The sequence below is a fragment of the Conger conger genome, chromosome 10, assembly GCF_963514075.1.
Source record: "Conger conger chromosome 10, fConCon1.1, whole genome shotgun sequence".
NCBI classification, from domain to species: Eukaryota; Metazoa; Chordata; class Actinopteri; order Anguilliformes; family Congridae; genus Conger; species Conger conger.
Genome location: NC_083769.1, coordinates 51,036,177 through 51,061,176, shown reverse-complemented (window position 1 = coordinate 51,061,176; position 25,000 = coordinate 51,036,177). Strand labels below are relative to the sequence as shown.

At 51.9% G+C, this 25,000-nt stretch overlaps 4 protein-coding genes across 4 annotated transcripts in view; 1 reads left to right on the top strand and 3 right to left on the bottom strand.

Moving 5' to 3' along the window:
- The window catches only part of LOC133138657 (poly(rC)-binding protein 4-like), a 44,785-nt gene extending 43,275 nt beyond the window's left edge, over nucleotides 1–1,510 (top strand). The window contains exons 13-14 of the mRNA XM_061257593.1: nucleotides 151–320; nucleotides 1,180–1,510. Of these exons, the coding sequence (XP_061113577.1) occupies nucleotides 151–320; nucleotides 1,180–1,510 (501 nt within the window). The remainder of the gene's footprint in view (nucleotides 1–150; nucleotides 321–1,179) is intronic.
- A 2,922-nt stretch (nucleotides 1,511–4,432) lies between these two features.
- Nucleotides 4,433–8,107, bottom strand: LOC133139041 (putative RNA-binding protein 15B). The gene has a single exon (XM_061258299.1). The coding sequence runs from the start codon at nucleotides 7,898–7,900 to the stop codon at nucleotides 5,489–5,491; it is 2,412 nt and encodes an 803-aa protein (XP_061114283.1). The 5' UTR covers nucleotides 7,901–8,107; the 3' UTR covers nucleotides 4,433–5,488.
- Nucleotides 8,108–11,351: 3,244 nt separating this feature from the next.
- On the bottom strand, nucleotides 11,352–14,182 carry LOC133139104 (mesencephalic astrocyte-derived neurotrophic factor-like). The gene is made up of 4 exons (XM_061258405.1): nucleotides 13,936–14,182; nucleotides 12,787–12,914; nucleotides 12,557–12,698; nucleotides 11,352–11,865 (listed from the first exon to the last, which is right to left on the bottom strand). Exons 1-4 carry the CDS (start codon nucleotides 14,024–14,026, stop codon nucleotides 11,681–11,683), a joined length of 546 nt encoding a protein of 181 aa, XP_061114389.1. The 5' UTR covers nucleotides 14,027–14,182; the 3' UTR covers nucleotides 11,352–11,680.
- A 3,677-nt stretch (nucleotides 14,183–17,859) lies between these two features.
- Nucleotides 17,860–25,000, bottom strand: part of LOC133139110 (dedicator of cytokinesis protein 3-like) — an 89,763-nt gene continuing 82,622 nt past the window's right edge. Inside the window, exons 52-53 of the mRNA XM_061258418.1 lie at nucleotides 24,166–24,242; nucleotides 17,860–19,746 (exon numbers count right to left, since the gene is read on the bottom strand). Coding sequence (XP_061114402.1) covers nucleotides 19,222–19,746; nucleotides 24,166–24,242 — 602 coding nt within the window. The 3' untranslated portion in view covers nucleotides 17,860–19,221. The remainder of the gene's footprint in view (nucleotides 19,747–24,165; nucleotides 24,243–25,000) is intronic.

Sequence of the window (25,000 nt, the reverse complement as noted above, 5' to 3'; positions counted from 1 at the left end):
AGCCCAGCCATAACTGGGGCTGAACTCAGAGGCTCAACCCCCCCACACACTGAGCTGTACTGCTGGGGCAGGATGCAGATTACAGGGTTCTGCTGGGGCCCAGATCAGTGATGTTCAGTGTGTGTGTGTGTGTGCCTGTGTCTCCTGCAGCTGATTGGCTCCATCATCGGGCGGCAGGGCACGAAGATCAGTGAGATCCGGCAGGTGTCCGGGGCGCAGATTAAGATCGGCAGCCAGCTGGACGGCGGCAGCGACAGGCTGGTCAGCATCACCGGCACGGCCCTCAGCATCGGCCTGGCCCAGTACCTCATCACCTCCTGGTAAGAGCTGCCTGCCCTGCCCTGCCCCCTGCCCCCGCCCCCCGTCCTGCCCCTGCCCCCTGCCCCTGCCCCCCGTCCTGACCCTGCCCCTGCCCCCTGCCCCTGCCCCCTGCCCCCTGCCCCCTGCCCCCGCCCCCCGTCCTGCCCCTGCCCCCTGCCCCTGCCCCTGCCCCCCGTCCTGCCCCTGCCCCCTGCCCCTGCCCCCCGTCCTGCCCCTGCCCCTGCCCCCTGCCCCTGCCCCTGCCCCCCGTCCTGCCCCTGCCCCCTGCCCCTGCCCCCCGTCCTGCCCCTGCCCGCCCCCTGCCCCATCCCCTGCCCCGTCCTGCCCCTGCCCCGCCCCCACCCTTCAGTGTGTACAACAAACACCTCTCTTATGATTTTATACTCATAAAATAATATTTTTGTTTCTCTAAACCTTCTGTCTTATATTTGATCCTTTAACTATTTGACCCTTTACACATTCTGACCCCTTCTCCCTCTCTCCCTCACACCATCACCCTCTCCTCTCCTCTCTCTCTCCTCCCTCCCTCCCTCTCTCTCTCTCTCTCCCTCTCTCCTCTCCTCCCTCTCTATCTCCTCCGTCCCTCTCTCTCTCCCTCCCTCTCTCCTCCCTCTCTATCTCCTCCGTCCCTCTCTCTCTCCCTCCCTCTCTCCTCCCTCTCTATCTCCTCCCTCCCTCTCTCTCTCCCTCCCTCTCTCCTCCCTCTCTATCTCCTCCTCCCTCTCTCCCTCTCTCTCTCTCTCCCTCCCTCTCTCCTCCCTCTCTATCTCCTCCGTCCCTCTCTCTCTCTCTCTCCCTCCCTCTCTCTCCTCTCCTCCCTCTCTCCTCTGCTCTCCTCTCCCTCCCGCTCTGCTCCAGTCTAGAGACGGCGAAGTCCACCGCTCTGTCCTCCGCTCCCCTGGACCTGGGCGTGGCGTTCAGCCCGCCCCCCCCCGCGGTGGGGCCCAGCCCGGCGGCGCTGGCGGTCCTGGGCGGCGTCCCCCACGGGCCGATGCTGGGGGCCCCCTACGGCCTGCCGCTGTCCAGCCTCCTGGGCGTCAAGTCCGTCCCCTTCCTGGCTCTCTCGGCCCCCGCGGGCACGCCCGCTGCCATGAGCCCCGCCCACGCGGCCGCGCTGGCCTACACGGCCAAGATCTCCTCCATCAACGGCATCAAGAAGCCGGAGAGACAGAAGTTCGCACCCTACTGACGCCGACCTCTGACCCCCCGGCCCCAGCACCGCCCCACCCCTCACCCGGCTGCCACAGCTCTCATTGGACAGGGGTGAGGGAGGGGCGGGGCTCAGCGTGCCCGAGGGACTTTCAGTCACAGAGGAAAAGAGCAAAGGAGAGAGACCATTTCTGTTCTTTCTCAGCTGGGCGGGGGGGCTCACCCTTCAGATACGGAGAGTGACAGCTGTGGCCATTATATAGGCTCACCAACCCCACCCAACCCCACCCAACCCCACCCAACCCCACCCAAAACCCACCCAACCCCGCCCAACCCCACCCAAAACCCACCCAACCCCACCCAACCCCGCCCAACCCCACCCAACCCCACCCAAAACCCACCCAACCCCACCCCAGGACAGCCTCAGCCACCCCCCCCCCACCCCTAACATGCCCAACACCCCCCCACACCTACCCCTGCCCCCCCCCCGCCCCCCCCGCTGCACTGCTGACTGGGATGTGGATGTGTGCACTTTTATACAGTAATATCTCTGTATGCTCCTCATCTTTCTACAAAATATCAAATGTAACAAAAAAAATGAAATGTTAACTACTTGGTATCCCTTTTTTAATGTGGTTTTATTTCATTTATTTAAAAAATGTGAAGTTTAATTTATTGTATTTGTTTTTGATTTGATTTGTTTTTCTGGTTTTTTATTTTATTTTTATGATTAACGTTTTTCAGAATCTTCTGCAGGTGCAAACATAACCACCATTTTCTCTCCGTAGTCCTGTGTCCTGAGTTACCGCTTCAGACTGAGACTAGATTAAGGTTTTTACACACTCAGATTTTAGCAAAATGTGAGAGTGCAGGAGTACAGAAACCCCCCCACGCCAGGAGGGCAGAGCGTTCACCCGCTCCCCTGTGCGCCAATACTGCCCCCTAGTGTTGGGCTGAACACCCTGTCGACTGTATTTCAACAGAACTGTCGGGAACACAAGAAGACGTGGTGAAATTTGGCTAAATGAACGCGCTAACATGCAACATGCTCACAGACTGCGTGAGCTACTGTCTGCCACCAGCTGCTCTTCCGGTTTGTGTGTCTAGAAACATTCAGCTTCAATTCTGTTAAATAAAATCCCTTTTTCTCAGTGTTTTCTGGACTACACCACACCTTGAAGGTATGCAAACATCATGATTTTATTGTTTAAGGCAGCTTTGTTCTATGATTTGACACGAGGTCTATGCAAACTGTGTGTGTCGCTCAGTATAGGAGGTGTGAGACGGAGCAGCAGAGCTGCAGGCAGGTTACAGACACAAGCCCTCTCAGTGCTGCCCCCTGCTGTGTGGAGTACAACACGCAGGAACAACATCAAGCATTAATCACTCAGTTTACACACTCACACACACACACACACACACGCACCACAGGCTCCACACATTCCACACATTCTCACACACACACACTCACACACGCTCCACACGTTCACACACACATCCAGCACTCAGTTTACATATGCACTCACACACACTCACACACACACACACACACACACACACACACACACATACTCACACTCACACTCACTCTCACACACTCTCTCACCCACACACACACATCCAGCACTCAGTTTACATATGCACTCACTCACACACACACATACACATACACACACACTCACTCACACACACACACAAACGGACAAAACACAAGTTGCTACCATTAATATTTGCATTTACAAAATAAGTTTTCCACAAAGGCCAAAAATATTTTAGAAATTAATTACTAAAATTTTAATAGAATCATAACTTTTTTGTTGTTGTGTAGAAGTTGGTCATACTGTAAGTTTACCTGAAAACTTTTTAAATAATTTTTGTTCAGTTTTATCAATGTGAAATAAATAACTCCAATACTGTATTCATATTTCTCGTTGTATTTGTGGTTCACTGCACCTCTGAAATTAGCTGCAATTTCCTGTGCGATCTGTCAGATTCACACGTGTGTGTGTGTGTGTGTGTGTGTGTGTGTGGTGCGAGAGTGTGTGTGTGTGTGTGTGTGAGAACGTGTGGAGCGTGTGTGAGTGTGTGAACGTGTGGAGCGTGTGTGTGTGTGAGTGTGTGTGAGAATGTGTGGAATGTGTGGAGCCTGTGGGGTGTGTGTGTGTGTGTGTGTGTGTGTGTGTGTGTGTGTGTGTGTGAGAATGTGTGGGTGTGTGAGTGTGTGTGTGTGTGTGTGTGAGAATGTGTTGAATGTGTGTGTGTGTGTGTGTGTGTGTGAATGTGTGGAACGTGTGGAGCCTGTGGTGTGTGTGTGTGTGTGTGTATTGTGCTGGTTTTTGTTGTTACTCAGTACTTAATAGATTAATTGAAGCAATTCATTAGTTAACTCGCGAAAACCAAAACCAGCACGCCCTGTGGCTCTCCAGGACCAGGAGTGAGGACCCCAGCACACCCTGCGGCTCTCCAGAACCAGGAGTGAGGACCCCAGCACACCCTGCGGCTCTCCAGGACCAGGAGTGAGGACCCCAGCACACCCTGCGGCTCTCCAGAACCAGGAGTGAGGACCCCAGCACACCCTGCGGCTCTCCAGGACCAGGAGTGAAGACCCCAGCACACCCTGCGGCTCTCCAGGACCAGGAGTGAGGACCCCAGCACACCCTGCGGCTCTCCAGGACCAGGAGTGAGGACCCCAGCACACCCTGCGGCTCTCCAGGACCAGGAGTGAGGACCCCAGCACACCCTGCGGCTCTCCAGGACCAGGAGTGAGGACCCCTGGAGTACACACACCTCAACAGAGATTGTGGCCCTTTCTCACAGAAGCCTAAATGACACATTATCTTTGCACACAATTGGTTCTTTAAATATGATTTTTAAGGTTTAATGTTTAAATGGAGACACTCAGGTTACCTGTGTGCACACGGCTACCCCGCACACCGGTAGAAATAACTGCTGGACAGAGATGAACCAGGACATTACATGATTTTACTGTCAGTTTCATGTGTGTGTGTGTGTTGACACACACACACACACACCGCAGAGCTCAGGGTAAATAAACACATTACAGAGGGAGAGAACGAGGCGACAAGCCTCCACAGCACCCATATACAGTCCTGTCGCCCAGGAGGGGCGGACCACACAGCGGGTAACACCATGTGCAGAGGTGTGTGGAGTTAGCAGAACATATCCCACCACTTCAGCTCCCAGTGCCGGAGTGGGTCAGACGCTAACAGTGTATGGTCCAGAGAGGACGCCGTCTCGGACAGCGGTCAGAGTGTGAGGTGGGACTGGGCTCAGAGGTAGCTGGAACATCCACTCTCTTCCCTTAAACCTCTTAATAAATAAACTCCTTTTGTGTGAAAACAGCTTCTCAAAACACCACACTGCAACCATGTCCGTTCATACACCATAATATTGCAGGACAAATAACAAAAATCATACAAAAATAATACAAAAATATGTCCGCTAACAAAGAGAACTGCGACAAAAAACAAAACAAAATGGTCGTTTGAGTAACAGTAACGTTTAAGGAATAATGCTGTAACAGCCAGTCCCAAACTTCTTCTAAATATGCGTCCATTAAACTGGACCCCAGGGAAACAGAGGACACAACATCAAGGTTCCCGTGCTCAGCACCTCATAGTAAAAAAGAAATAAAATAAAGTTTTTCAGACTAAAAGTACAAAAAAGCCGAGACTTCTCTGGGCCCTGGTCAGAACAGAGCGTAGTGTAAACGTCGAGCTGGAGAAACAAAAGGTACTTGGTCAGTTAATTTTTTTAAAAACATCACGTTCAGACAACCAGGCTTCTGGCATTAACAGTCCGATTCTAGCATAGCAGCGCGCCCTCCAGCCTCACCGTGTAAAACTACAACTCCCAGACACCCGCAACAACTCCCAGACACCCGCACTTCCTGTTCGATCCCTTTCATCCCCGACAGGCTCGTCAGCCAACACCTCTTTAAAAATATACACAAGTTTAAAAAACAAAAAAAAAACAAAACCCCAGAAAAGGCTGGCAGTTAAACGGAGTCTTTGACGATTACGACCACCAGGTGCTCCTCCTCCAGCTTTCCCAGGGTGCTGAGCGCAGTCTGCAGGTACTGCTGGGAGAAGCCGCAGGGCGGGAAGGCGTAGAGCATGCCCCCGCCCTGGCGCTCCCGGCCCCCCCCCAGGGGCAGGCCGATGACCCCGGCGGCCTGCTTGTTGCGCAGGTAGGTGACCAGGTTGCGGAGCAGCCGGGTCTGGAGGCCGGGTTCGAGGGCCCCGGCCCGCTCCACGGGGCCCTGCACGGCCAGCAGCACGGCGTACCCCTCGGGGCCCCCCTGGTTCATGCGGCGGGTGACCTCGTCCAGTTTGGGCTGGTCCAGCCGCAGACGCTGGGCGATCTTGAGCTGGGTGATGGGCCCGGCGCGCGGGGCCTGGTCACGCAGCAGGGCGGGCAGGAAGCCGGCCCCGCCCTGCAGGAGGTGCATGCTGGTGGGGAAGCAGCTGTTCTTCAGCACCAGGCTGCCGCTCCAGGCGGGGGGCAGGGAGTGGGCGAACTCGGCCAGCGAGGCGGGGCGGCGGGGCGCGGGGGGGGGCGCGGGCTCGTCCTCGCTGTCGCTGCCCCCCCGGTGGTTCCGCCCCGCCTCCCCGCGGCCCCCCCCCGCCCCGTCCTCAGGGGGGCGCTCCGGCGTTTTGGGGCGGGGCTCCGGCGTTTTGGGGGCGGGGCTGTGGGTGGGTGACTCCGCCCCCCGTGCTTTGCCCCGCCCCCGGTCGCTGGCCCTCTCGCTCGATAGGCTCCTGCGCTTCCGCCGCTCCTCCCACGCCTTGGGCCCCGCCTCCCTATCCCACAGTTCCCGGCTGCGGCTGCGCGCCCGGCCCCGCCCCAACGCCTCCAGGCTGCCCCGCCTCTCCAGGCCGTCCGGCCAATCGGCGCGCTCGAGGAAGGGCCTCTCCCGCTCCCGCTCCCGCTCGGCGAACAGCGCGTGCGGCGGGGTGCGGTCTCGCGCCCGCAGCTCCTGGCCCAGCCCGCGGTGCCAGGCGTACCCGTCCAGCAGCTCCAGGTGCAGGGGCAGGGGCGGGGCGGGCGGCGGGTAGGGGGGCGGGTAGGTGCGGGCCTCCTCGGCCTTGGCGAAGTCCACGCGGAGCCGGCGCTCCGGCCCGCCCAGGGGGAAGCCGCGCATCTGCGCGCAGGCGGCCTGCGCCGCGTCCAGGCTCTCGTACTGCACGTAGGCGAAGCTGTCGCCCTTGGCGTAGTCCACCGTGCGGATGCTGCCGAAGCGGTCGAACTCGCGGGCCAGCGCCGCCAGCGACGTGCCGGGGCCCAGGCCGCCCACCCACAGCCGCGTGGTGGGGTTGGCCTTGCCGTAGCCGATCTTCACCGGGTTCCCCCCGAACACCCGGCCCGACATGGCCACCTTGGCCCGGTGCGCCATGTCCAGGTTCTGGAAGTTGAGGAAGGCGTAGGCCCCGCCCTGGCCCCGCGCCGGCCGCTTGATCACCACCTCCTCGATCACGCCGAACTTGTGGAAGCCGCGGCGCAGCTCCGCCTCCGACACGTTCGAGTCCAGGTTGCCGATAAATAAGTTCCTGGTGGCCCGTTGGTCGTCCTCCGGCATTAGATCCTCTTCGGGCGGCTGATAGGCCAATGCGCGGGCCCTCTCGTCCAGCATACTGTAGTACTCTAACGCCCGCTCTCTCTCCCGGCTGAGACCCAGCTCCATGGCGTAGTGCCTGGGCCTGACATCGCGGATCTTACCGGCCCCGGGCGACACGGAGCGCTGTCTGTGGTAGGGGCTGTGCACAGGCACGTAACCCACGTCAGGAGGCGTGCAGCTACGCCGTCGCACGTACACAGCCTCCACTTTGAGCGGGCGATCGTACATCACTAACCTGGCCTTGGACCGCCGCGCTTCCTTGGCGTTGTCCGGGTGCCTGAAATTCACGTAGGCGACGCGGCCGAGTTCCGGGGTGTGGGACATCTTGACGCTCACGTCGCCGAACTTTTTAAACTCGTGGAACAATCCGTCTTCCACCTGCTCGTCCGTCAATTGGGAGCCCAGGTTGCTGATGAGCAAAGTCTTGTACTCCAGGCTGCTTCCCCCGCCGCGGCTCCCCAGCGGCTCGGCCGCCGCTTTGCTCTTGGGGAGCGCCGCTGTGGTCCGCAGCGGAGGGCGGCTGGGAAGCCCGAGGTCGCGATGGTGCTGACGGTGTAGAGACTCACCAGCACCGCGCTCCTCACGCAGACGGAACCTCTCTCGCTCCCTGCTCCTGCTCCGCGCCGGATGCTTGTGGTAATTTCGGCTCTCGGACAAGAGTGCAGCCAGAGGCGGTGGTGCGACGTCCTCCCGGCGGGCGCCGCCGTCCCGGTCCCGGTCCCGGTCCCTCTCCCGTATGCGCTTGGCTATAGCTCGCGCCGGACTTACGTCCCGGTCGGCCTGCCTCTTCATTTTATTTGAATGATGCTCAAACTTTTTTTTTTCCTTGCGCCTGCAAAGAATAAATTGAATTCCCTTGATTTCCTCTGACGGTGCACGTTAAATACAGCTGCGATTAAAACCAAAATAAGGTGCTGTTTTGGCCCCGGCTTTATATTGCAATTTAAAAGATAAAAACAAACATAAAACATCACAGCATCGGCGAGCCTGCAACTAAGCCGCCATATTGGACAAAAGGAATGCGCGTCCGTGCCGTGCGCGCTCCTCTGGTGGGAGGGGCTTGTGATGCGATTCGAATCTATGGCGACAGCAGAGACAGTTTATCTGGGAGAGAGACTACACTGACTGATTCTGCTTCAGCCAAGAAGTTCCGGATTCGCTGGGACGTTCTGTCGGCGAAGCGTGCGGGCGGAGTGCATTCCCATGCAGAATGTGCAGTAGAAATGCTAACATCTCCAGCCAGGGACTGACGTTCCCCCCGTATCTCGCAAACTCCAGTGCTTACCGGACGTTATTTCATTGTATTTTGTCAAATAGCAAATCTCACAATTTAAATAAATTCAACAGTATGAATTTACCCTGGCGAAATGATACCATTTTGGACATAATTTCTTTACATTGAACTAATTACTCTCCAGGAACTGATCATTTTCTGGGCCTACAGAAGAAGATATAAGGTTGTTTTCACGTCGATATACCCAGTGTGCATGCTCTAGTTCCAGAAAAATCCCCACCGTCAAACATGGCCGCCTCCATGAAGTGGCTTCACGCGCTATTGAGCAGCTCCCATAGAAACCAATGGCACGAGGAAACGGAAGCTGTCGGCAGTGCTTCCATATCGATTCTAGGGGTTGGTATTCTCCAGAAGCTCGCAGACTCCAGTGGTTAACGGAGATATTGCAGTTTATAAAGCCGCAGGTGTCAAAAGGCAGATTTCCCCATTGAAGCCCGTTCAAAACTATGACTTTACCCTGGCGAGATTATACAATTTTGGACCATACTTTAAAAAATGTTTCACACTGCATTACTCTCCCGGGAGCAATTTTTGTCTGAGTCACACAGAAGATGATATTATTTATTAATTCATATTCACTCCTTTATGTTTAGGCACACAACCAAAAAAAACCCAGTGTGCAATATGATTCTCGATTATTCATATAGAGATGTTTTGATAACATAAAAGCCTGAGTTAATATCATTTGATGTATATTTTGACATGGACACCCAAGATTCATAAATTACATTCTTGTATATGACTGTTCTAACAACTAACTGGCTGCACTATTAAAAGAATTTCCTATGAATAATGGATCCTGGCAAAACATTTCCACCCACAAGACCAAAACCTCAGCTTGCCAACTGTTCTGTAGGAGGACGGCACAGATTTCCAGCGTAATTTGGATAATGAACCACTATGGAGCACACAGATTCCAAAACCCAAACTGCCTTTTAAAGAGCACAAATGTACATCATCAATACTGCTTCATTACTGGAAGTCTTTCAGACATACGTTATCATTTCATTTATTCTGTTCTCCGATGTGTCAGAGTTGTGATCAGCACCAGCACCATGCTGGCTTCGTACACACCTGACTAGGGATCATCCAATCACGGTCCTCCAGGTCAGAGAACTGCTGCTGTCCCACCCTCCCTTTAACTGGGAGTCAGGTGTGAGTCAGGTGTGAAGACAGTCTGGCTAATCAGTAGCACACACTGTTCAGCAAATTCCCTGGGAGAAACGAAAACCAGGGCCAGATTTGGATCTGACATCCAAATTTGATGATTGCTGTTATTTACAACATCCTGACCCTTCCTCACCACCTACTCCACTCAGCTCCTTGTTCAAGCAATGGTCCTGTCCCGCCTGGACTATTGCAATTCTCTGCTGGCTGGCCTTCCAGCATCTGCCATCAGACCCCTACAACTGATCCAGAATGCTGCAGCCCGTCTGGTATTCAATGTCCCCAGACATTCACATGTCACCCCCCTGCTCAGCAACCTCCACTGGCTGCCTGTTATGACCTGCGCATGCCATAGATTTTAATGGCACTTATGTATAGCTATTGTAGTACTCGGGGGTATTCTAGCTGCCAGCTGTGGTATGCTAGTTGGTAAGTTGATGTACTCTTCAAGGGTTCAAGTTGTATCTGTGTGATTACTCTAGGACTCAGAACTGTACTTTCCTCTGGGGTCCTCAACGCACTTGTCCCTCCATTTGATTTGCACTTCATTGTACATCGCTCTGGATAAGAGTCTGCTAAATGCCTGTAATGTATTTACACACCAACCCTTCTCCCTTACAGGGAATCACGGTGCACAGATCCCCCACCCGACTCCAGGAGTTACACCCGATTCTGCTGATCAACCGCTGAGCCTGTGCCGAGGACCCTGATCAGTAAAACCAGGCGTAGCCACACTGTCCCGTTCTGCCCTCACAGCCTTTTCCTCACTGCATGTGTCTCTGTACCAGTCTCAGTCAGTCGCTGAGCAGCGACGATACACAGGGGAATTTTAGCATTTTAATCCCAGCCCTGAAAATAAAAGCACCTGGGGCTCATGTTCAATCTGAAAACATTGTGCTACATTTTGCTACAGTTTCTGTGTTGAATGATATGTTTTCTCCCAGCGGTGTGCAGTGTTTTACGACAGGTTTTGAGGTGTGTTAGCTCCTGTTTGGCGGGTGTGTCGGGGGTGCAGCCTGAATCAGTAGTGACGTAGGCCTGTGCTTTAAAGGCCGGAGAACGCTCTACTGCACCTCACTGTGAACTCAGCACCTGCTACATAAACATCAGCGTAACGGCTAGCAGCTGTCACTCAAACATTCATTCTGCTCCGAGTGAAGCCACACCCATCTCAGGGCACCACCTGCTCACACACAGAGAAGGTTGTGCAACAACAGGGGCAGCCTGTAGCCCAGTGGCTAAAGTACATGACTGGGGCGGCCTGTAGCCTAGCGGCTAAGGTACATGACTGGGACGGCCTGTAGCCTAGTGGCTAAGTAGCTGTTGCCACGATAAGAGCCTTAACCCCACATTGCTCCAGGGGGATTGTCAGGGCACCACCTGCTCACACACAGAGAAGGTTGTGCAACAACAGGGGCGGCCTGTAGCCTAGTGGCTAAGGTACATGACTGGGGCAGCCTGTAGCCTAGTGGCTAAGGTACATGACTGGGGCAGCCTGTAGCCTAGCGGCTAAGGTACATGACTGGGACAGCCTGTAGCCTAGTGGCTAAGTAGCTGTTGCCACGATAAGAGCCTTAACCCCACATTGCTCCAGGGGGATTGTCTCCTGCATAGTCTAATCAACTGTAAGTCACTTTGGATACAGCTAATGAACCATAATGGTAATGACTAGTGTCTTTAATCCTAATGGCTCTTGTAGTCATGTCTTCCCGCAGCTGCATCATCGTTACATCACTTCCTGTGTTTCTCCACACAAGTCACCCTGTCGCACTCCACACAAACTCCGGTCCCATCACTCCTTTTATTAAAAAAAGAACTGTACTTTTTCATATACAGGAAAGGGGTCGCACATTTGTTTAAAATGTACGCAGTAGAGAAACACCAGCTCTGTCCAATCGAATACAACAGTTGTGCATTTTTCCTGTTTTTAATAGAAGATACAATTTTTTTTTTTTCATAAGTTATAAAAAAACAAAAAAAACAAATCCTATCCCTTAACAAGAAACTAAAGTCATGTACAATACAGTCTTTCAGGTGGTCCGCAGGGCAGTCTCAACGGGCCGCGCCCCCAGGCAGGAAGGCCCGTCCCCATTGGCTCAGAGGCCTGTCCGTCAGAGGTCGGTGCGTGCCTTGGCAGCAGAAGGGGCGTATTTGGGCATCAGCTCGTTGATCTTGCGGATGAAGTCGGACTTCTCCACACAGCCCTTGCACGACTCGCCCCACTCTTCCAGAATCTTCTTCAGCTCCTTCACCTTCAGCTTCTTCACGTCCACCGTGCTCAGGTCCACCTGCTTGTCTGCGGGGGGGGGGGGGGGACATCCATCAGACCCATAGTGCTACGCTTTCTATAAGACCGGCCATTTTGCTCACTGCTTCTCTCTTGTGTTTAACCAGAGCCCAGTTCAGCCCTAAAAACATGCATCTGCTCTCATAACGAAGGCGTCTCGTTAAATTAAGCCACAGCTGAGATAGAACACGTGCATCCACACACTGGTACCCAATCACAAGTAGTCATATCAGCGAACTCCAGAATGCTCCACGCGCGTCTCACACACATGCGTCTCTCACACGCACACACGCACACACACACACACACACACACACACACACACACACACGCGTCTCACACACACACACGCGTCTCACACACACACACGCGTCTCACACACACACGCGTCTCACACACACACGCGTCTCACACACACACGCGTCTCACACACACGCGTCTCACACACACACGCGTCACACACACGTCTCACACACACACGTCTCACACACACACGTCTCACACACACACGTCTCACACACACACACGTCTCACACGTCTCACACACACACACACACACACACACACACACACACACACACACACACACACACACACACGTCTCACACACACACACACACGTCTCACACACACACACACACGTCTCACACACACACACACACACGTCTCACACACACACAAACGTCATTGCGCAGCATACCGTATTTTAGTTCACATATCTGGCCGTCCTTCTTCTTCAGTTTCTCGCAGATCTTGACCACGGGGATGTGTGAACTCAGAGGGATCGAAACCTCATTCACAATTTTGGTGGCGGCGTCACTAGTTGCTCCAATGTAGTAACACTGATAAGAGAAGTGGAGATTAATTGGGTACAGATAGGAGGGTTAAGGAAAATATAAATAAATAGATCAGCCCGTTTCCAGCACGCACCAGCCGGTTCTCTTTCCCCTTGGTGTCCTTGCAGGCTTTGACCAGGGCCTTCTCGATGTCCTGGCTGGTGAACTTCACATCATTGTCTTTCAGGGACTGGTAGAACCTCCCCAGGAACGTGACGCACACTACGAGGACAAAACAGACAAGGCGTTAGCAGAATCATTAATATGCGTGGCAAACACCGTCCATACAATTAACTACCACAGTTGCTTTAGCGCCTGTGGTAAATACCGATAAACACCCTGCTTTAACAGAATGTGGGGCTAATACAGACTGTGACCCGGAAGAAGCAATGTCCGAGGAACGCAGAGATAAACTGTAGCTAGGGAACGGAAGGTGGTGTGTAGAAGTTGCACTCACGTTCCGAGGAGGCCGATCTAGGTTCAGTGTTGCCTTATCTAAAAATGGCCACGGTTAGCTAGGATTTTTGTTGTTGAACGTGATCCCAGATAATAGAAGATAATAGAGAACACCAGCAGCTATCCATTGAAGTTAGCGAGCTACTTTAGGGGCAAAGCACACAAGGAACAAATTCAGGACTGGGTTTTTCTTGCCTTTTGAAAGATTCCTCGACCAGTGCAAGTCAGTATTAACGCTTCTTTAACAGAGCGAAGGCGAAACAAATTCACGTGCTAGCCAAGATCGCGTGAAAACTCTCAATCAGCCATGTAAAATATGTTGTTTTATACCAGTCTGTAAATACAATTCTACTTCTCCAAATCTAGGTCATCACTTAAATATCAAATAAGTAAACTTTCCAGCCATAGACTGTTAGCGAGTGACTGGCTCACGCAATATTCAGATTGCCATCTATGCTATCTAGCAAAAACACTACATCTTGCTATTGTGTAATCAAGCATTGATGTAGGTCTGTGCTAACGTTTCTTAGTAACATGTCATTTAACTAGCCAGTACCCACCTATACGAGCTAAAGATAGCGAACGGTAATGTCCATTCGCATTCCACCAGGTAAATTTAACATTAGTTTTGCTAGCTTACCAGGTAAAAAGTGAACGCTTTTAATGTCATACACTACTCATCGATATTTCTCTCGCTCGCGTTAGCGACATTGTGATAAATCTTATTCAGATCAAACTTGAATTATAAAGTATTTTTTCCAAACTCCATGTCGTAGAAAACGCTCACCTTCGCATTCTCCATCCTTCAAAGCTCCGTTGACGATACTGGGTGTAAATACAAAGGCGATCGCCACCGAAAGACCACTTAAACACAACATTTCACGTCCAAAATATATTTTTGAATATTTCACACAAATCCGGAAAAATACGGCATGTGCTTGCTCTTCTTGACGATAAGTTGTACTTGGTTTTTTGGCCGTTCGGCTCTCGCAGGCTCCTTCCGAAAACGCAGTGATCTCATTCAACACTTCGCTTCCTCGACAGGGCAGAAGAACCGCCCTTATGAACAACCCCATTGGCTCCTGCGAGTACGCGCTGCCACACTTTCTGAAGCGATTGGCTTGTTCTCTGCGTTCTTCCACGAGCTTTCCTCTGATTGGTGATTAGGCTTTTTTTCCGGGGCCATAGTCGAGTTGGCGAAATCCCATTGGTTACACATATTTAATAAAAGATTATTATATAACCTTGTCGGTAGCTTCGTTTGAAATTTCACTTCATTCGTTATTACAGGCAGCTGACATTTACATCACATATATATTTACATAAACAGTGACGCCTAGCTTATTTGCATATGGAAGTGTTCGTTAAAAATACGAAGTCATAAAATCACTTGGGATTAAGAATTTGTCCCCAGAAACTTGTGGTAGTCAGTTTTTCAACATTTTTGGCTCCATCCAATTCACCTGGCTTCTCTGTCTCCAGTGACCAGTACACAATTCAAATTACAATTCATGTTCAAACTCTAGTGTTTGTTCAGTAAAAAAACAACAACATTGAGTGCAATAAACACAATAAAGGAGGCAGACGACAACTGATGCAATGTTATCTTTAATGTTTAGCATTATTAATGAATTCCACGCAACAGTGGTTGAGTATGGGGGAAAAAAAGTGTATTTACATCTAAAATCCACAGCACAGTGTAATCATGCCAACACAATATATACAGAAAGCACTTTCAGAACAACTGTACAAAGGTTTTAATTTTCTTAATTTTCAAACAAGCTTTAGCTCCAGTTAGGATTTGTCTAATGCAAAATACACAAAATAATAGCAGTGATTGGGCTTTTCAAAGTCACATGTATTTTTTTAATTTTTAATTTTTAAAAACACATTTACATCATAAAACACAAGGCAGACAATCACAGTCTATACATGGTTCCCCTTTTTGTACACATTATAAATACTCAGCATTTCAAAGGATTATTTACACACAGTAAAGTTGGGTCAGATTACTTCTTAAAGAACCACAAAGACTCTGAAAAGGGTTGTCACAACACTGTGGTTTTCTGTATGTACAGATCTAACAGAAATCATGTTTTCTCCGAATTACACCCCACCCTTCAAAACAGCACCCCCTTCCCAAATTCCCACCAAAACATCTTTGTAACACGGGTAGTTTATACAAAAATAGGTATCATCTGATTCAGTAGATTCATCATAATGGACATATTGCACATTACAGTAGATATTAACTGTGTATATTTTTCTGGTGAAGCAGTATGCCACGATACTGTCAGTTTAGAGAGAAACCTTAAAAAAATGTTTGAATGTAAAGCTGCAAGTGAGGAAACCCATCCGACACCATTTCACCGGCGTTAATACCTACTGCACGTGATGCAAATGACTGTGCGCATCTCCAATAATGGCTATTTCCACTCTTTTATCTAGAGGACCAAACAAGTCTAGGAGAAACAAAGTGAAACTCAGTATAACTACCTGATCTTCCAAGACATGGAACTTCCCTGCATATATATGTATTTTTTAAAATGTTTATGTATAAATGTTTATGATCATTTACATGATCTCATATTGCACAATGCTCTGTCGTGAAACCTGTATTAAAAAGTAATTGAAAGGAACTTTTAAATATTTAGATGTAATGAAAGTAAACTTACAGAGTGGAAGCTTGATGAAGGGTTAGGGTTAAATGTCTAACACTGAAACCTGTGATAAAACAATAGCTGAGTGATAAAAGGTGTTTATAGGTGGGAGACACTTCACTGTTCAATGCCCTGCAGTACATTAGCACAGTGCACGCTACACACACATCTCACACTGCTGTGCTATGCCAAACCTTCACTAACAACACAGTCACGGGTCTGCTTTATTTAAACCCTTACTTAAATAATGTGAATATAAAGGTAAATACTTATGGCTGTCGTTCTCTTTAGGAGTAAACTTGGCTCACAGACACAAAGCAGGGCGTCTATGAACTCTTCTGCGTTCCTGAGTCAAGTGGGCGAAAACTCTGAAACAGCAGGACAACATTTACCTGCCACAGGTACCAACACACCTTTCGCTCAGGCACCTGTATACACACACACACACTCACACACACACACACACACACTCTCACACACACACACAAACACACACACACACACACACACACTCTCACACACAAACACACACACACACACACACACAAACACAAATGCACATGCAAAAACACATACACACCCATGTACACACACACACACAAACACACACACACATATACACAAATGCACATGCAAATACACATACACACCCATGTACACACACACACACACACACACGCAAAAACACATACACACCCATGTACACACACACACACACACACAAATACACAAATGCACATGCAAAAACACATACACACCCATGTACACACACACACACACACACACACACACACACACACACATATACACAAATGCACATGCAAATACACATACACACCCTCACACATGTACACACACACACACACACACACACACATCCACCCAATCACACACAGGTTCATACACACACAGGCACATACACACATACTCTCTTACACACACACACACACACACACTCACAGGCACACACACAAACCCATGCATGTACACACACACATGTACACTCACACACAGGTATATGCACATGCACATACACACACACACACACATACACACACACACACACACAGACACACACATGTACACTCACACACAGGTATATGCACATGCACATACACACACACACACACAGACACACACATGTACACTCACACACAGGTATATGCACATGCACATACACACACACACACACATACACACACAGGTACACACACACACACACATCCCAGGCCATTAGTATATGTATCAGGGCATAAAGCAGAGGCAGGGAGGTGTAGGTACACTCGCTGATTAAACATGACAGCGTTCAGGGGGCAGTGCATTCTGATCACGAAACTAAAAGCCACCTGCCGCCTATCAAACCAACACCCACACACCTGAGTGCGTCCGGGAGAGACCTCACTCACAACCGCAAGGTCCCGCCTCCTGCCTCCTGTGATTGGACACGTGACCCAGTGGGGTCACATGACCCAGAAAGCGGATTAAATTAAGTTTTTTTTTCTCTTGGAGAAGACAGAAAGAATAAACAACTAAGATCATGCTCAATTCATAATTACACAAGCACACACAGAGCAGAAGGATTATCTACAATAACACTGGTCAGGAAATATTGCTCCAACACTCTCCCCCCCCGACAGCCAGGCGGCCTGATAGCGCTGTCGGGCCTGAGCCTTGCATATATACGCGACACAAAGCCTTCTGCAATTCACAGTCATATAAACACTAATACATCTATATATTTATACACATCACTCCTCTGAAGGTCTTAATCTATCATTTAAAAAATATAAACCTTTCGGAATCTCCAAAATATGTAGCTAAAGTTAAGTGCGGAGGCCCAGTTTAAAGTGGGGCCATTACACACCGAGCAGAACCCCCCGGAGCGGGGCGGTTACACCGAGCAGAACCCCCCGGAGCGGGGCGGTTACACCGAGCAGAACCCCCCGGAGCGGGGCGGTTACACACCGAGCAGAACCCCCCGGAGCGGGGCGGTTACACCGAGCAGAACCCCCCTGGAGCGGGGCGGTTACACCGAGCAGAACCCCCCTGGAGCGGGGCGGTTACACCGAGCAGAACCCCCCGGAGCGGGGCGGTTACACCGAGCAGAACCCCCCGGAGCGGGGCGGTTACACCGAGCAGAACCCCCCTGGAGCGGGGCGGTTACACCGAGCAGAACCCCCCGGAGCGGGGCGGTTACACCGAGCAGAACCCCCCGGAGCGGGGCGAGCTCCAGCTCCAGGGCTGGAGACACAGGGAGCGGTGCGGAGCTCACCAGGCCAGTGCACCTCACACCGAGAGGCAGGAGAGCCGCGCCCCCGCTGGCCTGGGATCCAGCCCCTTCAAACTCACACAGGAGGAGTTAGACAAGCTTCGCTCGTTTTGTGGAGTAACAAACCAAACGATGGACAGTGTGTTCAAACCCACGCTAAAGCAGACTGCAGTGTGGACCCTCATTTCCCTAACGCCGATACGTCACAGTATTCCTCTCTCATTTATAAGCTAGGCATCGACAAGTTAAATATTTGGTGTTCCAGAATTAAGTGCTAAAAGTGTGTAAATTAATCGGTATAAAAAACCAACATAATCTGTTCTGGTGTACAGCCTGTGAGGACAACATCTTATCCCACCCAGGCAAAGCATTCTGGGTAAGCAGGATATGTTCCTGCAGAAAGTGATCTGAACGTTGTGGTTTCTGAAGCTAACAGAATGCTCATATGTAAACAAGGGCACTGGATAAACATTTATATTTACTGCCTCCATCAGCCCAGAGCACTACGGCATCCCAAACTGGACAAAAATACAGAAAAACAAAGAGAAAAAAAAGGCTGTTTCCTCCACAGGTGTCAATCACACCACAGACAGCCCTACAAATCTGCACGCACGCACACACACACACACACGCACACGCACATGCACTCACACACACACTGGAGTGTAAAAAAAGAAGTGCTGATGTCATTTGTGGACTAAAAGCTATTTAAATCCTATTTAAATATGTCATTTTAATGACATTTCTCTTGCGTCACAATGCTTATACAAGGCCAATGGGAGAGCTGGAGGAGAGCCTACTGGCCAATGGGAGTGCTGGATGAGGGCCAACGGCCAATGGGAGAGCTGGATGAGAGCCTAGTGGCCAATGGGAGAGCTAAAGGAGGGGCTAGTGACCAATAGGAGAGCTAAAGGAGGGCCTTCCAGCCAATGGGAGAGCTGGATGAGAGCCTACTGGCCAATGGGAGGGCTGTAGAAGGGCCTACTGGTCAATGGGAGAGATAGTGGAGAGCCTACTGGCCAATGGGAGGGCTGCAGGAGGGCCTACTGGCCAATGGGAGAGATAGTGGAGAGCCTACTGGCCAATGGGAGGGCTGCAGGAGGGCCTACTGGCCAATGGGAACAGTGCCTGCTGTGCGTGGGGATCACTCCTCCTCACTGATCGTGTGCTCCCAGGCCACTCTGGGGTCCCCCTTGCAGCTGAGCAGGGGCTGCTGGGAGATCTTGCGCGGGATGTGCAGGGAGCGGGGGGCGGGGCGCATGCACTCCTCGGGGGGCCCGCCCTCGCGGGGGTGGGGTTTGGGGGGCACGGAGGGGGGCGGCGGGGGGTGGTAGTAGTAGGGCGTGTGGTGGTGGTGGGCGTGGCCCTCCTGCGGGGCGGGGGCGGGGTGGCCGCGGCAGGCGGGGGGGCGGGCGGGGTCCCCCCCCTCAGGCTCACACGCGTAGCGCACGCGCAGGTACCCCGACTCCGCCTCCTTGTCGGCCCAGGGGGGCGTGGGGGCGGAGTCGGGCGGGTCGTGGGCGGGGCCCGGCGGCTCCAGGGGCGGGCCGAAGTGGCTCTCGCTCAGAGAGGACACTCCGCTGCTCCCGCTGCCCGACAGCGTGGAGCTACTGCCATCCAGGCCCGACTGAGAGCTGGTGGGAGACGCAAGGATGGGGTGCAGGGGGGACTGCGGAGAGACAGGACACAGCCGTGAGCACCCCAAAATATACAACACAACCATGAGCACCCCAAAATATACAACACACGACACAGAACGACAGAACTAATGAACAGCCACACAAACGCCCCAAATGCTGAGGCGCATGCTGGGTCGCATGCTGGGTCCTGTTCCTAAATCAGCCATTTAAACATCCTCTACCCTGCCTGGAACACACCCTCCACCCTGCCTGGAACACACCCTCCACCCTGCCTGGAACACACCCTCTACCCTGCCTGGAACACACCCTCCACCCTGCCTGGAACACACCCTCCACCCTGCCTGGGACACACCCTCCACCCTGCCTGGAACACACCCTCCACCCTGCCTGGAACACACCCTCTACCCTGCCTGGAACACACCCTCCACCCTGCCTGGAACACACCCTCCACCCTGCCTGGAACACACCCTCCACCCTGCCTGGAACATACCCTCTACCCTGCCTGGAACACACCCTCCACCCTGCCTGGAACACACATTTTTACATTTACATTTTAGTCATTTGGCAGACGCTTTTAATCCAAAGCGACTTACAAGTGCATAGGTTCTACCATAAGTCAAAGCATCACATCCAGAAATTAGAAAAACACACATGAAATATATGACACATAGTTGTCATCATAAGTGCATTTTTCTTTTTCTTTTTTTTTTGGGGGGGGGGGGGGGTTAGACAAGGATAGGGATATCAGAAAGGAGGGGCAGGGGAAATCAGGAGGGAGGACTAAGGTAGAGTTTGAAAAGGTGGGTTTTGAGTCTGCGTCGAAATAGGGGGAGGGATTCTGCTGTTCTGGCAGTGGTAGGCAAGTCATTCCACCACTGAGGAACCAGAACGGAAAACAGGCGTGAACATGCAGCTCGACCGCCAGGTGCACGTAGAGAGGGAACCGTAAGGCGACCAGAGCTGGCAGACCAGAGTGGTCTAGCTGGGAAGCAGGGAGTGATCAGGGATTGTATGTAAGGTGGGGCAGTCCCCTTAGCAGCCTGAAATGCCAACACTAGGGCCTTGAAACGGATACGTGCGGCAATAGGAAGCCAGTGGAGGCCAATGAGAAGCGGGGTGACATGAGCCGACCTGGGCTGACTGGTGATCAGGCGGGCTGCAGCATTCTGGACCAGCTGGAGGGGCTTGATGGCACACGCTGGGAGACCGGCTAGGAGGGAGTTGCAGTAATCCAGGCGGGAAATGAAGAGCGCCTGGACTAGGAGCTGGGTGGCTTTCTCAGTCAGGAGATGACGGATACGGCGTATATTATACAGAAAGAACCTGCAGGTTCTGGCAGTGGAGGATACTTGTGGAGCCAGGGTGAGGCAGTTATCAAGAGTCACCCCAAGATTCTTTGCCGTACGGGAGGAGGAAACTACAAAGTCCTCAACAGTCAATGAGAGGTCGATTGAAGGAGAGGACTTAGCAGGGATGTAGAGAAGCTCAGTTTTGGCAAGGTTGAGCTTCAGGTGATAGGAAGTCATCCACGCAGAGATATCAGCCAAGCAGGCAGGGGGAAGGAAATGAAGAGTTGGGTGTCATCAGCATAGGAATGATAAGAAAAGCCATGGGAAGAGATAACAGAACCAAGAGACATGGTGTATAGCGAGAAGAGGAGAGGCCCAAGAACCGAGCCCTGCGGGACTCCAGTTCGTAGGGGGTGAGGGTCGGAGACTGAGCCCCTCCAAGTCACCTGGTAGGAGCGACCAGAGAGGTAGGAGGAAAACAAAGCGAGTGCAGACCCTGTGACACCCATCCCAGACAGCGATGAGAGCAGAATCTCATGGTTGACTGTATCAAAGGCAGCTGGCAGGTCGAGGAAGATGAGGACAGAGGAGAGGGATTTTGCTTTAGCAGAGTGGAGTGCCTCAGTGACCGCGAGCAGGGCGGTTTCAGTGGAGTGGCCACTCTTGAAGCCAGACTGGTTGGGGTCATGGAGATTGTTCTGGAGGAGATAAGTGGACAGTTGGGAGCAGACCGCCCGTTCCAGAGTTTTAGCGAGAAAGGGAAGAAGAGAGACAGGCCGGTAGTAGGAGTAGGTTTTTTGAGCAGGGGAGTGACTCTTGCCCTCTTCAGGGAAGAGGGCATGGTGCCGGAAGAGAGGGAGGTGTTGATTAGAGAGGAGAGAAAAGGGAGAATGTCATCAGATATAGATTGTAGGAGGGGAGAGGGGATGGGGTCAAGAGGACAGGTGGTTGGGCGGTGGTAAGTAAGGAGTTTCAGTGTGTCGGCGTCAGAGAGGGGAGAAAAGGAGGTTAGGGAGTTGGGGAGGGTAGGAGGGTAAGCAGGGGTGGAGGGTTGGGAGAAGGAATTGCGAATAGCATTGACCTTCTTTTCAAAGAAGGAGACAAAGTCATCAGGTGTGAGTGATGAGGCGGGTGGGGGGGCCAGAAGAGAGGAGAAAGTTGAAAACAGTTTGCGGGGATTAGAGGCGGCCGTGTTAATTTTCGAGTGAAAGAAGGAATATTTAGCTAGAGAGACAGATGAATGGAAAGATGATAAGAGGGCATGGAAGGAAGCCATATCACTGGGGAGACAGGACCTTTTCCATTTTCTCTCCGCCGCCCGCAGTTCGGTTCGGACAGCTCGCATCTGAAAGCCAAGGACTGGGGGGGGAGGCCCAAGCTAGTTTGGTGGTGAGGGGACACAGAGAGTCAAAGGAAGATGAGAGGGAGGACATGAGAGTTGTAGCCGCATCATCGGGAGACAGTCGAAAGAAAGACTCCGCGGATGGTAGGGAGGAGAGGATTGTAGATGAGAGGGTGGAGGAAGACAGGTGGCGTAGGTTCCGTCGACAGGTGACAGTGGATGGTGGGAGAGATGGATGGGTGTAAGAGGAGAGTGGAAGAGAGAAAGAGATGAAGGAGTGGTCAGATATATGGAGTGGTGTTACAGAGAGGTTGGTTGTTGTGCAGCTCCTTGTGAAGATGAGGTCAAGAAGGTTGCCTGCTTTGTGGGTGGGAGGGGAAAGAGTGAGGGTAAGGTCAAAAGAAGAGAGGAGGGAGAGAAAGGTAGACTGGGTGGACTCTGAGTTGAGGTTGAAGTCACCCAGGAAGACCAGGGGGGTGTCATTGACTGGTGAGGAGCTGAGGAGGATGTCCATCTCATCCAAGAAGCTCCCCAGAGGACCCGGGGGGCGATAAACAACAATAATAAAGTTTGCACGGCGAAGTAACAGAAACCGCAAGAAATTCAAAAGAGGAGAAGGAGAGGGATGAGGAGAAGACACTAGATCTCCATGAGGATGAGATTAGGAGACCTGTGCCACCTCCTCTGCCAGAGGATCTGGGTGTGTGGGAAAAAGAGAAGGCAGAGGAAAGGGCAGCCGGGGTGGCCGTGTTCTCTGGTGAGAGCCACATTTCAGTTAAAGCAAGAAAGTCATGGTTGAGGTGGGAGGCATAGGCAGATATGAAGTCTGCTTTCTGGACGGCGGACTGGCAGTTCCAGAGGCCACCAGCCACACAGAGATCAATACCAGGGGATCTGGGAGGGAAGATGAGGTTTGAGATATTCTGCCCATGTTGGCGGGAGGCGAACCTCCTACCTGACTGGGACCTGGGGAGAGGAGAGAGGACAGGGATGGGAAGGAAACACATGGAGGGAACTAGGGAGGACAAGAGGAATACTACACAGTGGAATGAGGGCAGGCAGCAAAAACAAAATCAGACATCAGGCTCTCGGACAGCCTCGATGGACACCCGTAGATAGACACCCCCGACTTTGTACACCTGCGACTTTGTACGCCGAGGCAAGTAGCCGAGGCTGCCGCACACAGCTGCCGCTGGTGCGCTACACAACTGCTTAAATAACACTGACGCTGAATACAGAAAATGCAACCAACCCACTGCAGAACACTAATGCACACTGAAGTGAGTACACACCCTCTACCCTGCCTGGAACACACCCTCCACCCTGCCTGGGACACACCCTCCACCCTGCCTGGAACACACCCTCCACCCTGCCTGGGACACACCCTCCACCCTGCCTGGAACACACCCTCTACCCTGCCTGGAACACACCCTCTACCCTGCCTGGAACACACCCTCCACCCTGCCTGGGACACACCCTCCACCCTGCCTGGAACACACCCTCCACCCTGCCTGGAACACACCCTCCACCCTGCCTGGAACACACCCTCTGGATGCTGTGGGACTGCACAGGTCACAGTTGTAGAGTTCATACAGGTTATGTCATACAGGTAACAGCTGTAGAGGTCCTACAGGATAAGAGTATTAGAGTATTCCACACACCAGACAGAGTCATAACAGCTGGCCACACACAGGCAGGTACACAGGTGAGGAGCGGAGGGGAGAGGGGTACAGGTGAGGAGAGGAGAGGGGTACAGGTGAGGAGAGGAGAGGGGTACAGGTGAGGAGAGGAGAGGAGAGGGGTACAGGTGAGGGTACCTTGCGTAAGGAGCGGACAGGGAGGGCAGGAGGGAAGTCGTTGGCCTGGAAACCATCGTAGTGCATCAGGAAGTGCCCTAAACAGGAGACACAGGGGGTCACTACAATCAAACAGACAAACTACCCACAGTTCTGTGAGGGGAGGCTTGATCCAGCTGCTTGCTCCATGACAGGATGGGGGTGCTGGGTGGGCCGGGGGAGGGGGGGCAGAGGTACACAGGTTTGGGGAGGGGGGGTTTAACACACACCCCCAGCTGAGCCTGATGTGGACTATCGGCCTCAGAAGTTGTCTCGGAAATATCTATGGTTCATTAGCATGTTGTAGACTTCCGGATCCAAAAAACCGATGATCTATGGGAGAAATGACTGTTTCTCTAAGCATTTTTTTTCGAAATCCTTCAAACTATGACCTTTGGATATTTATTTGTAAATGACATTTCATCCAATTTTTATAGTCTAAAATGTTTATTGCGACAGCTAAGTGGTTAAGCACTCTGCTCATCACACACAGGGCTGTATCTGGAATTGTAGAACACTCTAGAATATTGTTAGTTAGGCCTTTAGGGGCCCCTGGGTTCAGTGAGTTAAGTTATTTGAATGGTTGCTTTAGGTTTCTTTGCTGGCTAGCGGTAGCGTTGACTATCATAATTCAGTGGACCCAGGGTCACTAAGAGCGCAATGAGTCTTAAGCGCCAGCTCAAATCACTGACTGGGACAGAGAGGGTTATGTGAAAATCCCATTGATTTATTCGATAGAGACATTGTGCTTTATTTCGGAAATCTTTAGATGTGAATAGCACACAATTTCTCTCATAATTCGATCAGTTCAGGGCTA